General features: G+C 47.3%; 1 protein-coding gene across 4 annotated transcripts; it reads left to right on the top strand.

Annotated features, from left to right (window-relative positions):
* The first annotated feature begins 210 nt into the window (after positions 1-210).
* LOC135385573 (calcyphosin-like protein) lies at positions 211-20567 on the top strand. Of its 4 annotated transcripts, none has more exons than XM_064614971.1 (5): positions 211-357; positions 7912-8091; positions 10449-10632; positions 15365-15574; positions 20350-20567. In XM_064614971.1, exons 2-5 carry the CDS (start codon positions 7943-7945, stop codon positions 20449-20451), a joined length of 645 nt encoding a protein of 214 aa, XP_064471041.1. In that variant the 5' UTR covers positions 211-357; positions 7912-7942; the 3' UTR covers positions 20452-20567. The 4 variants fall into 4 exon arrangements, with proteins under 4 accessions (XP_064471041.1, XP_064471039.1, XP_064471040.1 ...); XM_064614969.1 differs by having other exon boundaries at positions 212-357; positions 7923-8091; XM_064614970.1 differs by lacking the exon at positions 211-357 and adding an exon at positions 4540-4725.
* Positions 20568-22674: the final 2107 nt, after the last annotated feature.

Here is a 22674-nt window from a genome sequence, read left to right on the forward strand (position 1 = left end):
CCCCCCAGCCGACATACAAGCGAAGAAGAGGAACATACTCCTCAATTAAAAGAAATGGAGCAGCAGACCCCAAAGTCGGGCGTCACCAAGCTCCAAAACGCAGCTACTTCTACTACTACTACTTCACCCATGCTTTTTCCCGCGCAGCGTAATCGGAAGCGCTGTGAGTGGCTCCTGGAAATCATGTGCTTTGGGAGCCCGCCATTTTCCCTGGACCATTGCGGTAATGGGAGCTTCTTGCGGCTGCTTCTAGCATCGGCGGTCGGCGCTGCAGTATCCCCCTGCGTAGTTGCTGTTCTGTGGCGCAGCAGAGAGCCCTTCTTCGTGGTGTACGCATTGTAGTATCTGGAAATCAGGGTAAGTGGTGCTTCTTATTCTTCAAGGCAAGCTGTTTCAATCAGATGTACCATTAGTTGTCCCGTTCGCTTTGCGGTGTGAGTGCTGTCTACAGCGATTGTCTCATTTGCGAATGCGTGTTGACAGTTTTTATTACTGCTGTCACTCAAAATATTGTAAGACGCTCTTGTTAATCCAGAAATTTCTTAGTGTGGCTCTAAAGACGTTCGTGACAAATCTGCGGACATCGAATGCAATATATGGATGCCTATAGGTGGGGCGCGATAGGGTGCGCCGGTTCACCAGAAAGGGGGAAAAAGCACGGGTAAAGCTAGGGTGTGACGTCACGTGCACAGTTTCAAGAATAATAAACGTAGAAATGTACGTTGTTGTTAGAGTTTGATAGTTCTCAGCCAATGCATTTCATCCTGTTAACAAAATTACCTTTACTCAAGTTGCGAAGTGTAGTCCGTTCGTGATTGGTTGTTGCAGTGCAGGTGAAATCCACCCCGCGCCGTTAGCAAAATTATGACTGACCTATTGTCAGGCCCGCGCTCGCTCTTTTTGAATATTTTATTTTTAGTTCTGTGACACGATCAAAATCGAACACGTCTCAAGAAAAGCAATTGGTCATCGAATGACGAAGTTCAAGAATCGATGCCAACGTTATTTTCGCAGCGACGCAATATCGGTTGGCAACCCAAACGTATAATCGTCTGCTTCCGCACACGCACTGCAGAAGAGCAAGATTATCGCGTTCGAATATAATAAATATGGACGTTTTGTCTTTTTTGTTGCGTGTCGAGGTAGATGAAGAGAACAGGATGCAGCAAAGACAGACCGTTTAATCGATACAGGATGAGACGACTTTTTGCTAGCATTTCTTCGACGTGTCGCAGTAAGGAACCGTTGCGAAGCAGAACAAGAATGCGTTGCCCAACTTCCTGCCATTTCCAGCCAGTGGCGGATCCGTGGGGGGGGGGGGGGGGGGGGGGAAACGTCAGTTGATACATTGGATTTCCCTCTCTCCCCTCCCCCAATACGCGCTTCGACAAAGGAACCGCCCCCCACCCCCACCCCCAAACCAATGGTCTGGATCCGCCCCTGTTTCCAGCTGGCAATTTTGGAGGTGGCAAAAAATGACTGACTGCATGATTGTCTTTTTGGACTTGTGAACATTCGTGCATACCTATACAGGGTGTCTCAGATAAATCCCCGGGCTGAATAATTCGGTATAACGGCGCCATCTATCGGGAAACTTTCTTTTTTGTTACCATCTCTGAGATATCGTCTACCAGCCATGCAATGTGGAAATGATGTGCGCACTTTCATTAATTAGCTAAAAATAAAAATCAATTACCCGGAAATGACAGCTTTCAAAGTACGCGTCCGACGGTACCGCGACATCTACTACACCATTGGGGATCTTGAGTACATACCCCTCAGAGAAGAAAAACAAATCATCGGGTCTAGTCATTTTCGCGAGTAATAAATTAGTTTCGGTTTACATATGTTCCTCGCGTAGGACCGCAAACACAAGTTCTTTCACATTGCTATCCGCCTCGGAATTACGTGTTCTTCCGCATGTTTGGCAGCAGGGAGTGCTGATGGAAAAGTAACAGCCGCAGAACCCGCTTCGCCAACCTTCCTTCCTGTTTATCTGATTGATGTACAGTCCGCTCTACGGGGCCGTCGTGTAGTCGAGATAACGTGATTTTATCGCGAAAACAAAGAATGTACGCACGAAACAAACAAGCAAAACAAAGGAGTGAAACGGGGATTCTGTTGTTGTCCTGAGCTTTCGTACCATGAAATAATCAGCTTTCTGACCAATTGACCTTCTATTCACTTTCAATCTCGAAGCAGGAGAAATGCGTATCATGCCATTTCCCCACTTGGTTTCGCTTCTGTAATGCCATATTTTCTGAGTGTCCATAGGCGACCGTTGGACGATGTATCGACGGTGGTGTGACAGTGCAGAGAGCGATGTGCTCCTTATGCACCGCCACGATGTATTCTTGTGCTTGCAACCGCAATGAAAATTCGTTCTTTACTTATAATGAAGGCAACCTCTTAAGTTCAAACTACAAAATTAGGAAAACACAAATTTGATTTATTGCGGCACAGAAATCACAGGACGTGTTCAAAATGCCTTCCTTCCGCGGCAAAGCACATACGGGGCCGCTTTTCACAATGTCGGACAAAGGCATTTCGTCGCGGTAGTCTTGGACAACGTTCCCGAGCACTTCACCCGTAACTATCCCTACTAACCCGTACTGGCTGCTGCATGGTAAGCACCAGTGATAGTGGTCATTTAATGTCTAGTGTGGCATTCATGGTGACAGCGTCATTGGCCCATACATTTTTGACGGGCACCTAACTTCACATAGGTACATCGGTGAAGTGCTCGGGAAAAATAAATAAGAAGCGTGCCGCGCGAGATACAATCATCCTTGAAACAGCGCTCTGATGCTCGCACTTTGAGGTCGCTCGTGGGCTCACCATAGAAGTCATTATCATGTATTTTATTTTTTATTTTTCATGGGTTCTGTACATAACGTTAGTGCATGCCTGCTCAGGGCGAGGGCAGTACTATTTTTGAAACGCGATGTGGGCAAGCTTGCGCTTGTCCAAGGGAGGTCCAAGGGAGAACAGGAGCGCCATCTTGTTTCCGCACCACACCGGTATCATCCCCATTTGAGGATCAAAGACGGCTAACATAATGCTCTCTGTGGGATAGAGTAGCGTGTATGATTGTTGTGCGATAATCCATGCATTGTCAATCACAGCATCCCGAGGATGTCAAGGTGAGCTCAAGGCCGTCAGCTGCTGCTTGCAAACGAAAGGAACATTTCACCCGCGCACGATAGATGGCATCGTGCGCTAAAGTGCGCAGTGCGCGTTCGCGTGCGCGTGGGTAGCGTCATATAGGGTAGCGTGGTGCGGAAACAAGATGGCGCATGCTCGCTCTTGGAACTCAGTGTGGATAATCTGAAGCATAGCTTATTTAGTGACTCTACGCCTAGCTGCTTGCAAGAATAGGAGGCTTATTCCTCGATGACCTTAATTGTGGCAGTTCGGGAGAATCGGACTAATTCACTCGACGTGGAGGCTGTTGTTTAGTTCTTCCTATCGTTCTATTAATGTTCTACAAGTCTGTCTGGCTATCATGAAGAATGGGTTGCTAGCGCCTGTCGTGCCAGGGCATCGCGAAAACAACTCCTGGAGAAGCGTGCCAATGGACACCTTGCGAATAGTATTGTAATGGGCTGGGATACGGATTGAGCCCATTGGTCACATATTCAAAGGATTAGTGTCTTAATGTTCCTTGCAACGACCGATTTGGGTTCTTTAAAAAAACATTCCCCATTTCACATTACTATTGCACTGCACTTTAACTATCCTTCAGTGTGCATCAGCAAATGTCATCTGAGGGATTCGTACATTTCCTTCAGTATAAGTCACATTCTGTGACATTTTTTCCTGGTATGGCCTTTCCCGGCGCGTGACTTGAATTTGAATGGTACAAAACCAAAGCTACTTCAATAAACAACACCCCTTCCCGCAAAAAAGTGAGTGAGTGTGGTATGAGTTCTCTTGGTCTGAGTTGTCTTGGTCTGAGTTGTCCTGGTGTGAGTTGTCATGGTAAGAGTTGTCATGGTAAGAGTTGTCTTGGTATGAGTTGTCTCGGTATGACTTGTCTTGGTATGAGCTGGGGTAGAGCCAAATTCACGGTCTCGAAACAAATCGAAAATGCTCGGTTGCTTCGTAAGATTATATGCGGTGTCTAAAACCGGTATCACTAATCAACCTATTAGTTTCACGAGTTTTCGATGTCTGTCCAGCGCAGCGGTCCTGAGTTAAGTGTGAAGCCCCTGTCGCCCCGAGCACTGACTAAGAGAACTGGAACAATAGCCAGGAAGAAAATTGTGCCTAGAATTCACATATGAGCACTTCATATTCAACTACCCCGATAACAGTTTATTTTGCGCTGCACAAAGGTTCTGCGTTAAAAGCGAAGCAATAGTGTGTTTTTGTTTTGTGTGCTCTTCAATTATGGACTTCCACCAACTTACCCGTCTTTCACTATTCTCATTTTGTAGTGAAAAGAGAGAGAGAGGGAGAATGAAAACCACGACCTACTTTATTATATATATATATCTTATAGAGTGGGTCGCGACGAAAACAAGTGTCGTCCGGCGCTCCTTCTGGGGAAAGCACCTTGGGCGGTTGGCCCACTCGCCCCACCCACGGAACGGCTCTGCAGTGCCGAGTGTCGAAGACGTTTTGGCGAATGATAGAAGCTTAGCAGGGCGGAAACGCCGGAACAGCATGTTGGTTAGTTTTTTGTCCGGTTAGTCCAAGTTCGGTGTCTGCATCTTTTGTCAGGTTAGTCCAAGTTCGATGCATGCATTTTTTGTCAGGATAGTCTAAGTTCGATGTTGGCATTTTCCCGCGCGCGACTGTGCATTTTAGGCAGCTTATTTTCAGCCCTGGGACGACGAAACATTAATTTCCAGCAGTTATGTTTCCTTAGTGATCTTCGGACGAAGGGACCGCACATGAACAGTGCTTTTTTGTCAGAGCCGCTAGTGTGATTTTATGCAGCTATATAACCTTTTGCGCGGACACAAGTATCGCATTACAGCCTATTCCTATGTGTCTGTCGTTCGGTGACTTACATGAGTTCTCTGACAATATATCCAATTAACTAACACGCATAGGTGTATTATATGCAAAAATGGATACTTATAATTTAGCATCTGTTACAACTGTACAGCTGAATTTTGTCAAGGATCGTCGCGTTTCAGGAATCATACTGCGGGAAAGGTAGTTTTCGCCGGCGCCGCGACGGCGCCTAATTTTATGGCGGGACACATCCTTCCTTTTGAGTCACGCAGCCGTCGAAACGAAAGTGACCTTGCCGACGCCCAAAATTTTTCAGTAAGCTAGACCTGTGGTCAGTTGTGACTTGGAAAGGTGCAGAGACTATGACAAAGATATCTGACTCTACAAAAGCTGGGAATCCACCGAGACGACGATGTGGTTATTCACCTTACGTGTCTCCTAATTTGATTTTTGACGATGTGGTTATGGCATTTTGGCACCATAGTAATCTCGTTTCACGGACATTAAAGGCATCACCACTCTTACCGTAAAGCAGCAAACGGACAGGTTATGTTTCCGGCATAGAACAACTTGTTGCTTGTAAGCCCAGCACAAGTTATACATGTGACAAGGAATGCTAAATAGTTTTAATTTGCTCACTGAAATTTGCTCATTAACTCAAATTCACGGGTTTTCGATGTCTGTCCAAGTCGTTTTAGCGAACGAAAGACACATTTTAGCGCCCGTTAGGATTAGCAGGGCGGACACGACGGAACAGCACGTTGGTTAGTTTATTATTAGGTTAGTAAAAGTTCGGTGTTTGCATTTCCATGTCCGGGTTAGTCTAAGTTCGTTGTTGGCAGTTTCCCGCGCAGGACTGTGCGTTTTATAGTCAGATAACATTATCTACAGTAGTCATTATCTACATGAGCTCCCGGGAAAGCGGAAGCGCCCAACGTACACGGCGTAAACGTTTTGGTGGCGGAGAGGAAGGGGCAGCTGTGGCTTGTCGAGGGAGTGTGGCTACGGGAGCTGACTGTAGGGGTTCCAGGAACGCAGGTTTGAGTCGTGCTTTGACCACAACATCCTGTTGATTGGGAAACTGAAGGGTGAAGTGCTGATGGCTGCGGGACAGGACTCCATCGTACGGTGACTGTAAGGCTTGCGCACAGAATCTCGTCGGACGAAAACGTGCGTAGCGCTCTCGATGCTGGCGTAGCTCTCTGTGCGTAGCGCTGTCGATGCTCGGAGGTGATGTGATGCATAGTGAAGTAATTCTCGACCTGTACAAACCAGAGTACGGGGTCGTGTGCCCAGAAGGATGGAAGGCGTGGTTGGACGGCCGTTGAGACATTCCATGCTTGAGTGTTCGACAGCAGTACTTCCGGTGAGGTTGGCCCGACTGAGAGGGCTCAGAGGAGCGTTAAGCGTTCGGGTCACCAATAGACCTCTACCTATTTGTAAACAAATGACGTCATAATGTTCGACAGCGCCACGAGTTTGGTAGAGTTCAAACTACGTTCAAAGCTAGTGGCGAACAAGGTCGCGTCCGAAAGCCACGGTCCTGAGGGGATTACGATGGTCTCTGAAAGGGACGCGACCTTCGGTCCTACTTTTCTTTCAGCGAACAATTGCCCATTCGTGGAACCCAGCTCTCCCCTTCCGATCTGTTTTGGTCTCGGTCTGTCTACCAACGTCATGATGACGTTTTTCAGGTAGAGGTTTATTTAAATGGTTTATTGGCAGGAGCCGAGCTCAAACCAGAAGTGAAATTTTCGCTGTTGCTGCAGGATCAAAAACTGAACAGAATCCCGAGTCACGCGCAGTCCTGTTTCACTCGTTGTCGTCACTACATCCCCTTTATTACATTGCATATAGCAAATTAAATAGTGCAATTAGAAAGAGCATAGAATGTGCTTTGGTTCGATATCAAATTCATTTATTTCCAATGTAAACTTTTGTTGGGACGAGGGTAAAATCGAGCTCCGGAGCGTTTTTGTGAATTGTTATAGAATTGAATACGCGCAAAAACTATCAATTTTTGCAAGCAGGTTGCAGTACGTTATGCATAGAATGCACGGAATAAAACTGGCGATCATGCCTTCTTTCTTGGAGAACCCACGCGCTGCCTCAAGGTGCGAGGAGAGTGTTGTTTCAAGGACGATTGTATCTCGCGCGGCACGCTTTTCTTTCTTTCTTTCTTTTTTTTTTTTTTTTTAACAGCTGCTCCCACAACTTGCATACCGGTGCTTGTATTCATCACGGAGGTGGGTGGTACTCTGACATTAAAAAATAATGCGGAAAATCTGAGAACCAAAGGGGACAGGCTTGGGGGGGCTGCACTAAAGCGAAACTGGTCGCAAATAAAAGTATCTTGCTTTGCGTTTTTCGCTTCGTTTCCAAGAAGATGGCGATTAGTAGGACTCCCGAGTTTGGTTATAGTTTGGTTACGTGTCTGGTATCACGGAAGAGAAATCCTTGTAAGTTAGAGGTTTAATACAAGGCCCGTGCAAAGCGTAAGGCGAAAAATCTGTCAGTTTTTGTCTTTTGTTCAAAACAACAACAACTTTATTTTGAGATGATGAGTGGGGAGTTTCATCGCCAGGGGCGATACGCTACCCCAATGCTTATCGCCCCTGCCGATGAAACTAGTTGTTGGCGATGAAACTAGCTGTTGTTGTTGTTTCACTGACGTATTAAGTCGCTTGGGTTTCGAAGAAACACGTGGTGCCATGAAACAAGAGTGACACGAACTATAGGGAATTTGCCGCCTACTGATCTCAAGGCTGCGGGCTCGATCCCGGGAGGGACGTGTGGCGTCATAGTTGCCTCGCGACGAAGGCACGAATTATGAATTCAATTCAATTAGGGTTTTGGTTTACGATCCGGGAGTTGGTATCTTCTATATTGTACTTGTCCTCACGCGTCACCACATGCAAAAAAAAATGATCAAATACTCAACTATAGCCAATCCCTAGGACCAGCCAAAGTGATTAGGATGCCACGACCAGAGTCACCACAGACACGCAATGACACTGAGATGAAGGTGGCCGTCACCAAGCAGCTGCAGACGGCAGAAGGCCCAGTGGACAAGTTGAGGCTACTCTGTCTGCAGCGTGGCTCTACAGGAATTCTGGGACTTGGAAGGCAAGTCAAAAACTTTGAGAGTACCGTGACACGCTCCAATAGCCACCCATCATTCCCTCCCCTGACTTGTTGAAAATGGGATGGACACTTTGCATTTTGCATAATGCATCCGACAACAAGAACAACTTCATTTTGAGATTATGAATGGGGAGTTCCATCGCCAGGGGCGACACTCAACCCCATTGCCCGTGGTGATGTGAGGAATGAAATAATGAGCCCCTTCGCAATAAGTATCCAAGTCCTATGGTGTCCAAAAGGTCAAAAGAGCTTCGAGTGCAGAGCGTTGGTAGGCTGGATTTCGCCAGGGACCAAGCAATTTTGAGAGAGAGAGAGAGGGGGGGGGAGTCCAGTCGGAAAGGTTGGTAGTGTGGGTAATGAAGCGTAATGTGCTCTAAATCTTCTAGAGCACCGCAGTGACAGCATCTGAGAGAGTCAACTTGTCTCAAGCGGTAACGCCACTGAGTTGTAAATGCCGCATCGAGTCGCATACGATGAATTAATGCAGCATCTTGACGAGATGTGTTACGTGGCATGCGGAAAGAGCGTTTAATCCACTCTTCTCAGCATAGATGGGGGAAGAATGTCAGTTGTCCATTGGCGGGAACCCAGGGGCGTCACGAGGCGTGGAAGAATGGAACGACGGTCTCCTCTCAGCAGCGCAATACTCGTCCGTCTCCGAGAAGAGATATGCTTCTGCGGCGCTGTCGGCCTGCTCATTCCCCACGCCACCACAATGGACTGAAACCCACTGGAGAACCAGCCTGGGCCCTGCTTCGTACACAAGGTGGTAAGCCATTAACACATCCGTCACTAGGGTTGCGGATGAGCCGCCTCGTATGCCAGAATTTTCAATCGCTTGCAGTGCAGATTTTGAGTCAGTGAAGACTGCCCATTCCCGCGGAGTAAAATCAACTATGTGCTGCACTAATGCGTCCAAATGAAGGGTACACTCTCTGTTTTCAACGGGACAGGAGACAGACAGATAAGCTGGAGCCGCATAGGGCGTATTTCAGGGCGTAAAACGCTCCGGTAAAAACACGCGGGCCAAACCGCATGGATCAAGTGCATCTCGTGAAACGGGGAACTCGCCGAGAGAAAATATCACGCAGTGTTGCCAGTACATGTGTAATATGCACTAACGCAAAACATAGTATAGAACACGCACATAAAATATATTTATATTTATTTGCTACAGGAATGAAATTTCGGTGCGAGAACAAGCGATTAGGAAGCAAGAAGAAGGTTAATTGTTGAACTGGTTCAGCCACTGATCTCTATGTATAAAGGCTGGATCGCGCATGGGAGAGGGGCTCGTGGGGGAGAGGCGTGCATTCGGGCCGCCATGTTGGAGGGCCCACTGGCGCCGGCTGCTCCCATAGGAAACAATAGGAAGCGATTTGATTTGGAGTATTTATTGCGGTTTAAACTGGCATGACATGCCCTTTAGTTTAAAGGAAATTTTAAAAAATACGGGCAGCCCCGCTTGAACTAAATGCAGACGACAGAATGCGTTGGGCCCACCAATATGGCGGCCGGTGATCACGCTGTGGAGCACCCTATGCGCGATCCAGCCTATACTATAGAGATCAGTAGGTTCAGCAAGGTGCACACACGGCGCCGCTCTCACGGAACGCGGAGCAATCAAGTGTCGTTTAAATTTCTTCCCACATGGCCCTCTTCAATAAGTGTCTGTATTATTTACTTCCAATATCCCAACAGCAAGGACCTTCCCTCTACCTTTCGTTATCTTGAAGTATGACAAGCGTTTTTGAGAGGCTTTCCATGACAACCATACAACAGGTGGATGCAGCGTCAAAATAAAAACAGGGGTTTCCATGGGTTACGGAACTGGAAGCTGATACGCATGCCACGCTGTATGATTGCCACGTTGCCGTCCGCGTGAAATATCAAGAGGTTGCGACGCGATCGAGCACGCGCTAGAAACCGGTTCTCCGCAGGAAATTTTGCGCCCAGCGTACTACGACGTGTTTTCCGCGCTGAAACACGCGCCATGCGGTTCCAGCTATAGACTGAAGGACGAGAAACTGTTGTCTATTAAATACAGGAAGTCAAAGCAACGTGTGGTTACCTCAATGTACAAAAGATGCAGTGAAAGCGCGGGGCATATATTTTCAACAAATCAGGGGAGCGAACGATCGATGTCATTCGGGATGATGGGTTGCCAGGGGCGTGGGCGTGAAGTTATGTTTTAACAGTGTAGATCTCGTAATAAGGGGAGATGTAACAGAAATCTAAAATAAATATCGTAGGAATATCAATACTAAGTTATTTAATAAACCATCTAGAATGGCTTAAAAACCTCCCTGATGAGAATCCCGGTCCAATTTTTGTAACAGTGTGTTTCGGCGCATGGATGCCAATGGCAGCGGAGACTTGTCTCGAGAAGAGTTCATCACAGGGTTGAACCAGTGCGGTTTCAGTCGTTTCCTCAGTGATGAGGACCTCGACAAACTCTTTGAGCAATTCGACGCCGACGGTTCGGGAGCCATCAAATACGACGAATTCATCCGGGCTGTACGGGTAAGATTTTTTATTTATTATTATTTTTTTACATTAACGATCAGTGTAATTGTCTGTGTGCGGAGTTAGCTTCGGTGTCGGCGCTTTGAAGCGATTTCTTGAAGACGTGTGGTGGTGGTGATGGAACTGCTTGCCGTAGTTGTCCACGACTATTGCAGGGAGGGGGTCGTGCTTCCTGGGCCAATTTCACAGGGAACTGTGCTGACATTTGTCTTATAGGGTCACTAAACAGGTATACAAGATGCACTTTTTTTAATGCATTGTGCTACGTTCCTGGCGGTGAACGTTTTTAAAAAATTATTGGCACCAAAAAGTAAATAATGGCTCTAAGCCGACAGAATAAACACTGCACTCTTTCCGGCTCATACCCCGCCCTGCAATGCCCTGCTACGGTGCTCTGCCGACGGTAGCGACACGTCATTTCGACGTCACGCTCCATTAACCAGTCAAAATACGAGACCCTTATACATTGATTTATTGTAATATCGGGAAGTGAGGCGAATTCTAAACATCTCTCCACTTGAAATGCACAGCATAGCCAGTTCAAACCATACCAGAAGTCCGCGGAATGTTCCATTTCATGTGCGCATTATATCTTCAGTGCTATATTGCTCCGCGAGGTCACAGCGATGTCCCCACAACCGGTTCTCCTCGCGCACGGCAGGTTGTCTGTGGTTGGCTATGAGTCCGAAATCTCCCCCATCTCCAGTGACTTGAATGCAGCTTTGCTACACGTGCGAGACGTATGACGTAGGTGCTCTCCGAGAAGGTGGGAGAGATGCACGTGGAATATGCTCTTTGAATGGCATTGTTTATTGCTAAATACGCTCGCTACAAGTAAAGGAATTATATGTTTGCATATTGTCAACCACGTTCTTTCACGAGGCGTCGTAACTGGCAAATGTTCGGCGAACTGTTTAGTGCCCCTTCAAAGCCTCTGAGCAACGCCCAAGGAAACACACAGACAGCACAGTCGGCGCCCGGATCCGAACCCGGGTCACCTCCCAGTCTCGCCGTGGAATGCCATCATTGTAGCCACTAGGCCACGGGAGCTGGTCGAAGATGTGTGTCTCAGCCGCGTACCCACATGCGGAGAATGTGCGCGTAAACGCGAGTGCGGCGCGGTAAACTCTAGCCGCGGGGCGAGAAAAGCCGCCTCCGCTTTTCGTCGACCGCGCGGTGCACGATTTTTGGCGGATGCCGCACATCTTCGGCCAATGAGGAGGTCAACGGAAGTTGCGTCCCGTTCTTGTTTTCTTCCGGCCTCCCACACTGAGAGCATTGACGGCGTCGTTCACTGGAAGGTATGTCGCAGCGGGGCTCACGTTTTTCAACCGGCGAATTTATGAAGGAAATAAAATGTCATTGCTGCCTACATTATAAAGCGTTGCATTAAAATGACTTTTTGGTCAGACATTGGAAAAAAATTTGGGGGCGTAGGTAATTAAAGTGTAAGATATTTTACTGTCAGGAATGTGAAAGCTAAGCATTGTTCACAAGAAAAGAATGCGCTATCGCCACAGCAAGTGAACCCAAATAAGCCTGCGTTTCCTGCATCTGTGGTGTTGGTTTCGCAAAAGCTCAGATGCAAGACCGGGAACTACAGTCAATAACTCGACTGTCGTTCGCCATCTTGTCAGACGTGGTCTCAGAAGCTCTCGCGTTGGACGAGATCTCGCTGTGGAGAGTTGCGAGCGGAGGCGGTATAGCTGGGACGGCATGCATGCGCACGGCAAACGGTTCCGCACATCTCTACCGCATGTGGGTACGGACCTTTAGTGACAAGCAGTTCCCAGCCACGTTTTCACCACCAATGTCGGCGTTGACGTAAAGAGAAGGAAGGAACAGGAAATGGAAGAATAAAAGGAAACATGAACATGTGGGCTCAAAAACATACGCTCTAAGAAAAAATGGAGTAATTTTCGTCCTTTGGGGGGACTAGATGCATTGCCACCACCATTGCTCCCTTTCAGGACTAAATGCATGGGAGTTTATGTGAAGTTTAGGGACTTTCTGCTGTGCTGGGGAGTAAATTTCAGGGTCAAGGTCTAAAAAGAGGGTAATTGCACTCAAGGGACTAACAGCGCAACTACTCCATAATTCACTCCTTTTTTCCCTTAGGGTGTAGATGCTGGCGAAATAGATTCGTTTCGTTGGCAATATCGTGGAATTATAGCTACATAACTGCCGGGCCCTTATGTGGTTCGGAAGAGGGAGCATCGCTTGAAGATTGCCATGTTAGGCGGGTTTAAATTGCGAAAGCACGCTGCCTGTGAAAGCAAAATAATGTAGCTGCGGTCTATGGTGCCTTAGTAATTCGCATTTGGCAAAACTTTTGTTGGTGTCATCACCTGGATCCGCGAAGTTGAGCTTGAAAATCGCCTGTACGCAGCTCATTTCACATTCTGACACACGTTTATATTTTCACTTACTTGCTCTGTCATTTTGTCACGGTAACGTGTCCCTCGCATCTAGGAATCTACAGGCATGGCAACCAAGACATAGCTTGAGAAAGCCAATGATGTCGTGCTTTTGTGAGGCCACACCTGACCTAGGACAGGTCAAGTATGTCTTCGAGAGCACAAAGAAATAAGGCCGCAAAAATGTTTCCGCTCAGATTTGTGGGACAGAGATTGAGAGATTTGTGCAAGTTGTTATTAGACGTTCGCAATTTCATGAAAATCATTTAATTCATCAGTTCCCTCAGAAGTAGAGATAAAAATTTTGTGGAATTCAGTTACAGAGCACTGAGCAGAGTAACTGAATTCCATAAAATTTTATATCTACTTCTGAGGGAACTGATGAATTAAATTATTTTCGTGAATGACTCTAAAGTGGCTAGCCGTTACAACGTCTCCCACAGAATAAAATATTAACGATTTCTGGCTTTATGTCGCAAAACAGCTATGATCACAGACTTAAAGGGACTGTGGCATGCGTCCTAGTCGAAACTATGGTGCCGTTTTACTCCTCGTTCATCATCGACAACAACGCCGAAAATCCGACGCCAAAAACTGCTGTAATTCATGGCAAGAGCAGAAGACTGATGTTGAGAGTGTGCCGGAATTCCCTCCCTGGAAATCAGAGAAAACATCATTCGGACAAGGCCAATCAGGGAGCGGCCAGAGGGCCTTTGCCGACCGGCGGCCGGGTTGGACGGCGTCTTTAGGTCGCGGCGAGTCTCTGATCGGCTTGTGGAATGTCACTTCTTGGTTAGCGTCGGACATGTTCGTACAGCCAGGAGCGTAACACCGTGTTACACGCGACATGGTCGTGTCAAAACTCACACCAATTGGTAAGCGAAAGTCGCCGTATTTAACGAGGACTTTTCACTTAGCACCATTGTGGTGCGAACGCGAAGCAGACGAGCTCGGAGACACTCGCCTGCTCTGCGCTCCCATGCGTGTGCCTGGCTTACGTCATCACGACGTTACTATCGCTGGGGCTTATCCTTAGCTGCAGAGGAAGTGCGCATCTTTAAAACTCATTTATTTAATATGTAAGCTGTTTTCAGAAGAGGAACTTGGTCAAGTACAGGGGGGGGGGGATCTATTTATTTTCACAGGAAAGGTCAGCCAGAATGGACGGCATGATTCGTTAGTGCGTAGTCCTGCGGCAGTTAAAAGTAAGGCGATGGGGGGTCAGATGTCTTCCGCCGTACAGGATATGAAGTAGTGCCGAACATTACCGTATCGGTCTTATACTAAGTTTCCGGATGCGATAGTCACTTTAAAGAGAAGCGTTTCATACAACAAGGTCAGAATTTATGTAACGAACTAGATAATCAACATAAATATTTATGTAAACAATGCAAACATTAATGTAGAAAATACAACACCTGAACACATTTAAAACATGTATTAAATAAGTAGCTTTTGTACATTAGCATGTGACTCAACATTACACGGTCGTACATACAGATCATCATAAATTAAATTTATGAGCGTAGAAGCGAATAACCCACATCGTTGATCAGGTGAGATGAGTGTCCACAAGAACCTTGTTTGAGTATACTGTTTATTATATCACAAGTGGATGCTAAAACTTGAGCAAGGCCAGTAGCTCTAAGAAAAATGGAAAACAATGGCAGTAGAAAAGAATTCGCGTTTGGAAAGAGGCCATGCTGCGGACGAAATGTGAACTCATTCACACGTACTACAGGGTGCAAATATCCTTTGAATGCAAGTTACAGGTAAAATGTAATAAATTTACAGTTACTAATTATCCAAAATACTTAGTTACAGTAATTATTTATTCTAAGATTGATGAATTACAGTAACTTAATTACTTGTTATTGATTGCTTCACATCTCCACTTCAGCGTGTCTCAGCTTGATGAACAATACTGATCTATTTGTCCCGTTCTGCACCTTTTTTGCCGATTGGTGCACTGTAAAAACGGAGTAATTTGAATCCTTTTGGGGTCTAGTAGATGCATTGTCACAACCATTAGTCCCTTTCGGGACTTAATGCGCGAAAGTTTGTGCGAAGTTTTTAGGGACTATTTCCATGCTGGGGAGTAAATTTTGGGGTTTAGGGATTAAAACGGAGAGTAATTGCAACCTAGGGCAACCTTGCAACTGATCCCCAATTACATCAGTACATCCCGAGGTACATCAGTATATCGATATACTATACGGCCTTACTATACTTACGGCCTTACTTACAGCCCTACTATTCAATGTGTCTTTGCCACCAATAAAAGCCTTCTATGGTTAATTTCTGCGTTCCAGCCACGCATGAGTCCAAGGCGAGAAGCCCAGGTAATGAAGGCCTTCGAGAAAATGGACCGTTCTGGAGACGGCCAGGTCACATTTGAGGACATCCAAGGCATCTACAGTGTCCACACGGACTCCGAGTACCTGAACGGCCAACGTAGTGAGAAAGAACTCTTGAGGCACTTCTTGGCCACCTTCGAAGAAGGTGGCATTGTGGATGGAATCGTGCGTACATTATCTTCTTCCGTTTCTTACAGGAGCATGGAAGGGTTAGAAAAATATATCTCAGGAAGAGTGCACTCTAAAAACGCATAACACGATCTGCGATAGCCGTTGAGCCGAAAGATACAGTTATCGCTTCTGATTTGAGGAGGGTGCAGAGCGAACAGCTTTTTGTGACAATTAATTTATATATAACTGCTCAAGTGTGACAATAAGGTGACCGCCTCCCGTTTTCATCAAATCAGGGGAGAGAAGGATGTCATTCGGGATTATGGTTGGCTACACTCTAAATACAGAACTTCACCTCACAGCACGCTCTATGCAAACCATTACCAGGAATGGTAGGGCCTCCGGGACTCTTAATCAGCTGGACTCTCGCACCCTCTCTCTCTCAAAATTGCTTGGTCCCTGGCAAAATCCAGCCCACCAATGCTCTCTCCTCAAAGCTCTTTTGACCTTTTTGGACACCATAGGACTTCAATCCTTATTGTGAAGGGGCTGATTATTTCATTCCCCACATCACTACCAGCAATGGGGTAGAGTATCGCCCCTGGCGATGAAACTCCCCGTTCATCATCTCAAAATAAAGTTGTTGTTGTTGTTGTGTGTCAATTATCATAGCATATCCAAATGACACGAAAAGTCGTACGCCCCTCTCTCTTGGAATCAGAAGCGATAACCCTATCATTCCTGGGAATGCCTGGTGCAGAGCTAGCAATGCGGTGAAGTTCTCTTTTAAAGTGTAGAAATTAGGTTTACAAGCCATGTGATACATATTCACACAAAAGGCATGAGTGAAGCGCGCAATCCTGGTGCACAAGAGAGCTTTCAATCTCGCGAGTAGTATACAGCGTGCTCCTGAATTAACTACTTTTTCCAATCAAGTGCAAGCCAGTTCTAACCCATTTCAAGCCAATTCTAAGCCCGCTGATTGGTCGATTCCAGCTATGTCATAGGCCCAACCCATCACGCAGACTGATCTATTCTACCCATTGGCCCCGCCTACTGGCCCCTGATTGTCTGGCCGTCACACCAATCACATGCATTTTTGGCGCACCTGTGTGCTGATTGGCTGCACTGATCCAGGGAGACTTATAGACCGCCCCAATCAGTGGCGTAGCCACGGGGGGGCTAGGGGGGCTCGAGCCCCCCCTACCTGCCACGGACCGACCCACGGAAATCGTGCAAATCCGAGGAGAAAATAATATATATATATGGGGGGGGGTGACAGTGTGACGATCGCGAAAGTTCTTACAGTTCATGGCGTCTAAGCAGCACTGTTGAATGGTTTTCAAAGTATGAGCTTTTCAAAATCCTTCCAATCTCGTGACGCCACCTCATTGGACATGACAGCCTATTCATGTAATCGTATTGTGCACGTCCAAATCAATTATTTTCGTTCTGTTTTTTTTAACCGCATTTTGCGGCGTGCACGAGTATGTGTATGTTGTCGCGCCCAGGATCAGCGGCGGGGGGGGGGGGAAGTAGGGCGAGTTTTCGTATCGAGCCCCCCCTACCGTGGAGGTCTGGCTACGCCACTGGCCCCAATCACTTATTGGTCAGTTCCACTGATTGGTTACTCATTTAAGCTCGCTCATAGGTTGCTAGACCTCAAATGGCTTATTGGCCCATAATTGCAGGATGCTTTCTCATTGGTCCAGGGTATCCTACACATCACAGACTGCCCCAATCGCTTATTCGTCAATTCCACTCATTGGTTAATCTTCTAAGCCCACTCATAGGTTGCTAAACCCCAGATTGCTTATTGGCCGATAATTCCAGGATGCTTTCTGGTTGGTCCAGGCTGCCCTATACATCATGGACTGCCGCAATAGCATATTGGTCAATTCCACTCATTGGGTAATGATCTGTTGGTATCGGTGAGGGGTCGATGGGTAGTGAAACTGGCAGGCGGTCATCGTCGCCGACAGCTGGCTTTAGCCTGTCGACGCTAATTGCTTCTTTATGTTCATTGATAGAAATGGCAAAAACTTGTCAATGCATTCGAGGACGGGATGAGGACCAGAGTAGGGTGGCGGAAGGGCCTTTCGAGTAACGTCAGTTTGGAGGAAAACATGGGATGTGGTTTGCAACTCGCGCGGGATGTAGTGCGGCCAGGACGGGGCAGTGCGCGCAGGCGTGGTATGAATGGCGTCAAACAGTGAAGACGACTGACGTAAGTGGTTGGATCGGCATGGTTCGGAGGACGGATTGAAGAAGTCGTTAGGTGGGCGGAGTGTTGTGCCACATATGAGTTTCCCGCTACTGCATGCAAGATCTTGTTTAAGCGCAGCGCAGATGGCTAGAAGTACCAGTGGAATGATATTGATCCAATGGGTGGGACCGTCGTGAGCCATGATGGCAGCCATCAATCGCCTGTAGAAACGCTCCACAAGAGCATTAGAAGCCGGATGGTATGAAGTGGTGCGATAGCGTGTCGTCCCAGGGAAGCGGTGAAAGCTGAGAAAAACTGGGCTTCGAACAGCTGGCTTCTATCGTTTATGATGTTGGACGAGACACCGTACCAGGAGATCCAGCAGGATAGGAAAGTCGAAATGACCTATGAGCAGGCTTAGAAGATTAACCAATGAGTGAAATTGACCAATAAGCGATTAGGGCAGACTGTGACGTATAGGGAGGTCTCGGCCAACCAGAAACCATCCTGGAATTATGGGCCAACAAGCAGTTTGAGGTCCTGCAACCTATGAGCGGGCTTAGGATATTAACCAGTGAGTGGAATTGATGAATAAGTGGTTGGGGCAGTCTGTGACAAATAGGGCACCCTGGACCAATGAGAAAGCATCCTGGACCTATGGGCCAATAAGCAATTGGGAGTCTAGCAACTTATGAGCGAGCTTAAACGAGTAACCAATGAGTGGAATTGACCAATAAGCGATTGGGGTGGTCTATAAGTCGCCCCGGATCAGTGCAACGATCAGCAGAGAGGGGCGTCCAAAAATGAATGTGATTGAAGTGATGGCCAGCCAATCAGCGATGAGTAGGCGTCGCCAATGAGCGGAATAGACCAATCAGCGAGCTTAGAACTGACTTGAGCTGGATTAGAATTGGCTTGCTCTGGATTGGAACAAAAGTGGTGGATCCTGGAGCCCGCTCTATACTACTCTCGTGGGTCAGAAAAGCCCTTTCCCGCCGTTGTGACGTCATCACATCACACCACAGTGAAACGCGCGCCTTCTTTTTATCGTTTCACGGTTGTACAAGGGTCGTTCAAGTTTGACAGAGATTTTTATTTCTTTCTATACAATGAAAAATTTGGGAAGCACCAAACTACATAAGTTTTTCAAAGTATTCACTGCGCATCTAGACACCGCTGCCATCGCTGTGGCAACTCTTGGATGCCTTTAGCGTAGAAAGATGTGGGCTGCAGGACATCTTTCTGGAGGTCTTCATCTGTGTGGAACGTCCTTCCTCGAAAGTACTCATTAAGGGGCCCAAACAAATGGTAATCTCTTGGGGTTAAATCTGGGCTGTAAGGGACATGGGGCAAAACCTCCCAGCACATTTCGGCCAGGGTTGCTTCCGTCAAATTCGCTGTTGATTGCATTGTCATGAAGAAGAATGACCCTTCTGGACAACATCCCCAGGCCTGTTCTTGCGAATTGCGTTTCACACGGCACCCTTTATCAACGTGGATTAGTACTGGGCATTAATCGCGACCCCTTGCTCCAAGAAGTCCACATGGATGACACCCCGTGTGTCCCAGAAGATTGTTCCCATGGGCTTTTCAGCAGACGGCTGCATCTTGCTTTTCTTTGGCAGCGGGGAAGCCTGATGTCGCCATTCTATGCTGCTTCTTTTTGTCTCTGTGCTGAAATGATGCATCCAGGTTTCATCATGTGACCGATTGCAAAAATTCGTCCCTCTCGGATTGAAACCGGTTCAGCACTTGCTCAGAGACTGTCATGCGCGCTCCCTCCTGGTCGCAAGTGAGGTGTCTGGGAACCCATCTTGCACAGATTTTGCAGAGCAGTAAGTGCTTGTGAATGATTGTCTCCACACTACCGACACTATATTACGCTGGGCTGAAATGCCCCGAATTGTTACTCGCCGGTTCTCAAAGATGACTTGCTCATTGCCTGCGATGTTCACTGGCGTGACTGCAGTAGGACGAACGTTTCCATGTGGTTCATTCTTGACCATATCCCATCCTTTGCCAAACTGTCTGCACTATTCGTACACTCTTCCCCTTGACACCGTTTGTTCCTCATACATACTGCGCCTGTAATCTTTGCAAAATCTTAGCTGGTTTGACATTCTCCTTCACAGGGAACTTGATTATGCATTGCTGTTCCACAGCTCTAGACACACTGCTCGCAACCATGATAGCTGCCACTGCTGCATGTGCACTGCTGACGTGCTGCACGTGTCGCTGACCCGAGAAGGATTGCACTTAATTCTCCAAAAGTTTCATTTAGTTGCATTTACTCACTGACTTTTCTCAAGTAAAAGTCTCGGTCAACCTTGGACGACCCTTGTATTTGGCGCCGCGCGGACTGCGTCTGACGTAGAGCAGTCGACACTCGTCAGCTTGTCTTGCTCCCACACTGTAGCAGACGCTTCTCGACAGCCAATAAAAGTGCTTGGATAAGCTGCCGTCACAACACACCAGAAGGAAATGCGTGCTGGAAATATTTTACGTGACAATTCCTGAAGGTAATACATTCATGTCATGTGGTAAAAAGATGTGTTCGAGATGCCGTCCAGGCTCCCTTAAGCTCTTCTCACTAAAATGGCAAAGCTTTCTTTCATGGTCTAAGGTGACGAAGGATGAGTTCTTGGACTACTACGCTGGAGTAAGCGCTTCCATCGATGAAGATGGCTCCTTCGACCTCATGATGCGCAGTTGCTGGAAGCTCTAGGGCCCTCACTTAGTTTTGCCATCTCCATTTCCTTCAGGATTTAACGAAATATCTACCACATTGTGATTACTTCTCATGCGTGTAGGAATAAAAGGCCGTCAAGCCGAGACTTTCGACTCCCATTGTTATCGTTTTGGCAACAGCTAACGACGAAGACGAAGTATTATAGCAACAGCCAACGCCACCTAGATACAGTAGACCTGCTTTAAGGAGCCCTGAGGTGACCCCTCAATCTTTTTTGCTTTTTGCTGCAGAGTGTTCTGTGACGAATTAAATGACCTCCTGTGAAAGAATAATAAGCGCAGGTACAGAGCGCGCGCGAGCGCTTCTGTTTCACACATGCACCTTTAAAAAATCCTCCACTCGTGAAAGAGCATATCGCAGACAGGGCCGGCGTCTGCGGGGGGACAGGGGGGGGGGCAATTGCCCCCAGACGTCCGCCGAGGGGGCGCAAAAATGACAGCCTGATGGCTGGGAGTTCACGGTGTTTGGCGTCCCACAAACCGATGACATTGGATCATAAAATGCACGCTGTTCTAAACCAACGTGCATATGTGGCACATGAAGTAAAAATTTTGAGTGTGAGTTTGATTATATAAAAAAAACGGACGATATTGAAAAATTTTCGTTCTCGATCCACTTGACAGCTTACATTGTAGTTTTCGCCTGTATACCACCTTCTCAGAATGTTTTGCTATGCATGCCACTCCTGCCGCGGTCACCGCTATTGTTTCGGAATACAACCATCGTCGCAACCAGAAGGCGTCTCGGCGGCGCCTGGACGGTTGCACTCTTCACTCTGGCATTGGACAACAACAAATTTGCGTCTGCCTGTCACTGTCAAGTGCTGCTGCTCCTACTACTGCACGTTGGCATTCCTCCCTCGTGCAATAGTTTTTGCGTGGTAAAAGCTGTCGTGTGGAGCTGTGGGCGCTGTATCGTGACCCCACTGTGAAGCATTGTGTGCATACATGATGGCCTGCCACCGTAGTTATGTCGCACGACGGTAAAAAAAAGCGTCCACTGGCAGCGATCAACTTTCGGAAGCGGCGCGAAACAGCTAAACGCGAGCGAGAACTGCTTGGTCGAGGTCTTCAAAAATTCCTTCGAGGTAATAATGATGCAGTCGCTCCTGAAAGTATAGGCAACTCACTGTTGATATCATTGATAAGATGTTGTGTGGTACGGGCGGGAGGGGGGCGCAAATCTCGGAGTGTGCCCCCCAGGAACAAAAAGTAGACGCCGGCCCTAATCCAGAACGAGAGGACGTAGTAACCCAAGTCCCTGGCACGTGACTGGTGACGCACAGCGGCACAGCTCAAGCAGGTATAAGCGGCGGAGCCGAGAAGAAAGAAACAGAAAAAAGGCACCAGGCCTTTTCCATGTCACGCGAGGATTGTGTCGGCCGTCTGCGGCAACTTTCTCTGACTGTTTTTGTAAATTCGATTGCACAGCTATAATGCACCGCAGAGCGAAACTATTTTGCATCGTGACTCCTGGTGGACAGCTTGACAGATGAGGCCGGGATTCGAGCCATGTTAAATGTCACCCCATTGCTCCTTTAAAGCCTCTTCTCACTCCTTCGTCACGTGGACATGTGGTGGTGATGATGATGCAACTGCTTGCCCTAGTCGGCCACGCTTCGGCGGGCAAAGTCACGACGATCGCAGGAGGGATCGTGTGTCTTGTGCTGACTTCACAAGGCAAGCCCACCAACTACTGAATATCACAATGAAAGCACAGTACAGTACCAACCACACTCAGAACCAAACTTGGAGAATAGTAATAAAAAGCCACCGTGTCGGCCGCACCACAAGAAAAAATACAGCAGGAAGAAAGTAAGGGTAACAAAGTGGATAGCAATTGACACGCTGAACATGCAGGGCGCAAATGCTGGGAAATGGCAAGAGATTCAATACAATGCTTCCAGAGAAGGGATACACATCTACACACTCATGGAAACCCAACTCAGAAATGGGGAAACACCTTTCCTCGACAAAAAGTGGACATGGGTGGGAAGAAAGAGACAGGGAAAACAAAAAAAAGGGAGGAGGAATTGGATTTCTCATCAACACGGAAGAAATAACACACGAAGAAAATGAAGCCTGAAGCGACTCCGAGCACCTGTGGGTAACCGTGAACCTCAGTGGGTCAAGAAAAATCAACCTCTCTGTTGTTTACATGGCAACAGGGGACAAAGACCCCACATGGAACCAGCACATA

This window comes from Ornithodoros turicata, chromosome 2 (genome assembly GCF_037126465.1).
Source record: "Ornithodoros turicata isolate Travis chromosome 2, ASM3712646v1, whole genome shotgun sequence".
NCBI lineage: Eukaryota > Metazoa > Arthropoda > Arachnida > Ixodida > Argasidae > Ornithodoros > Ornithodoros turicata.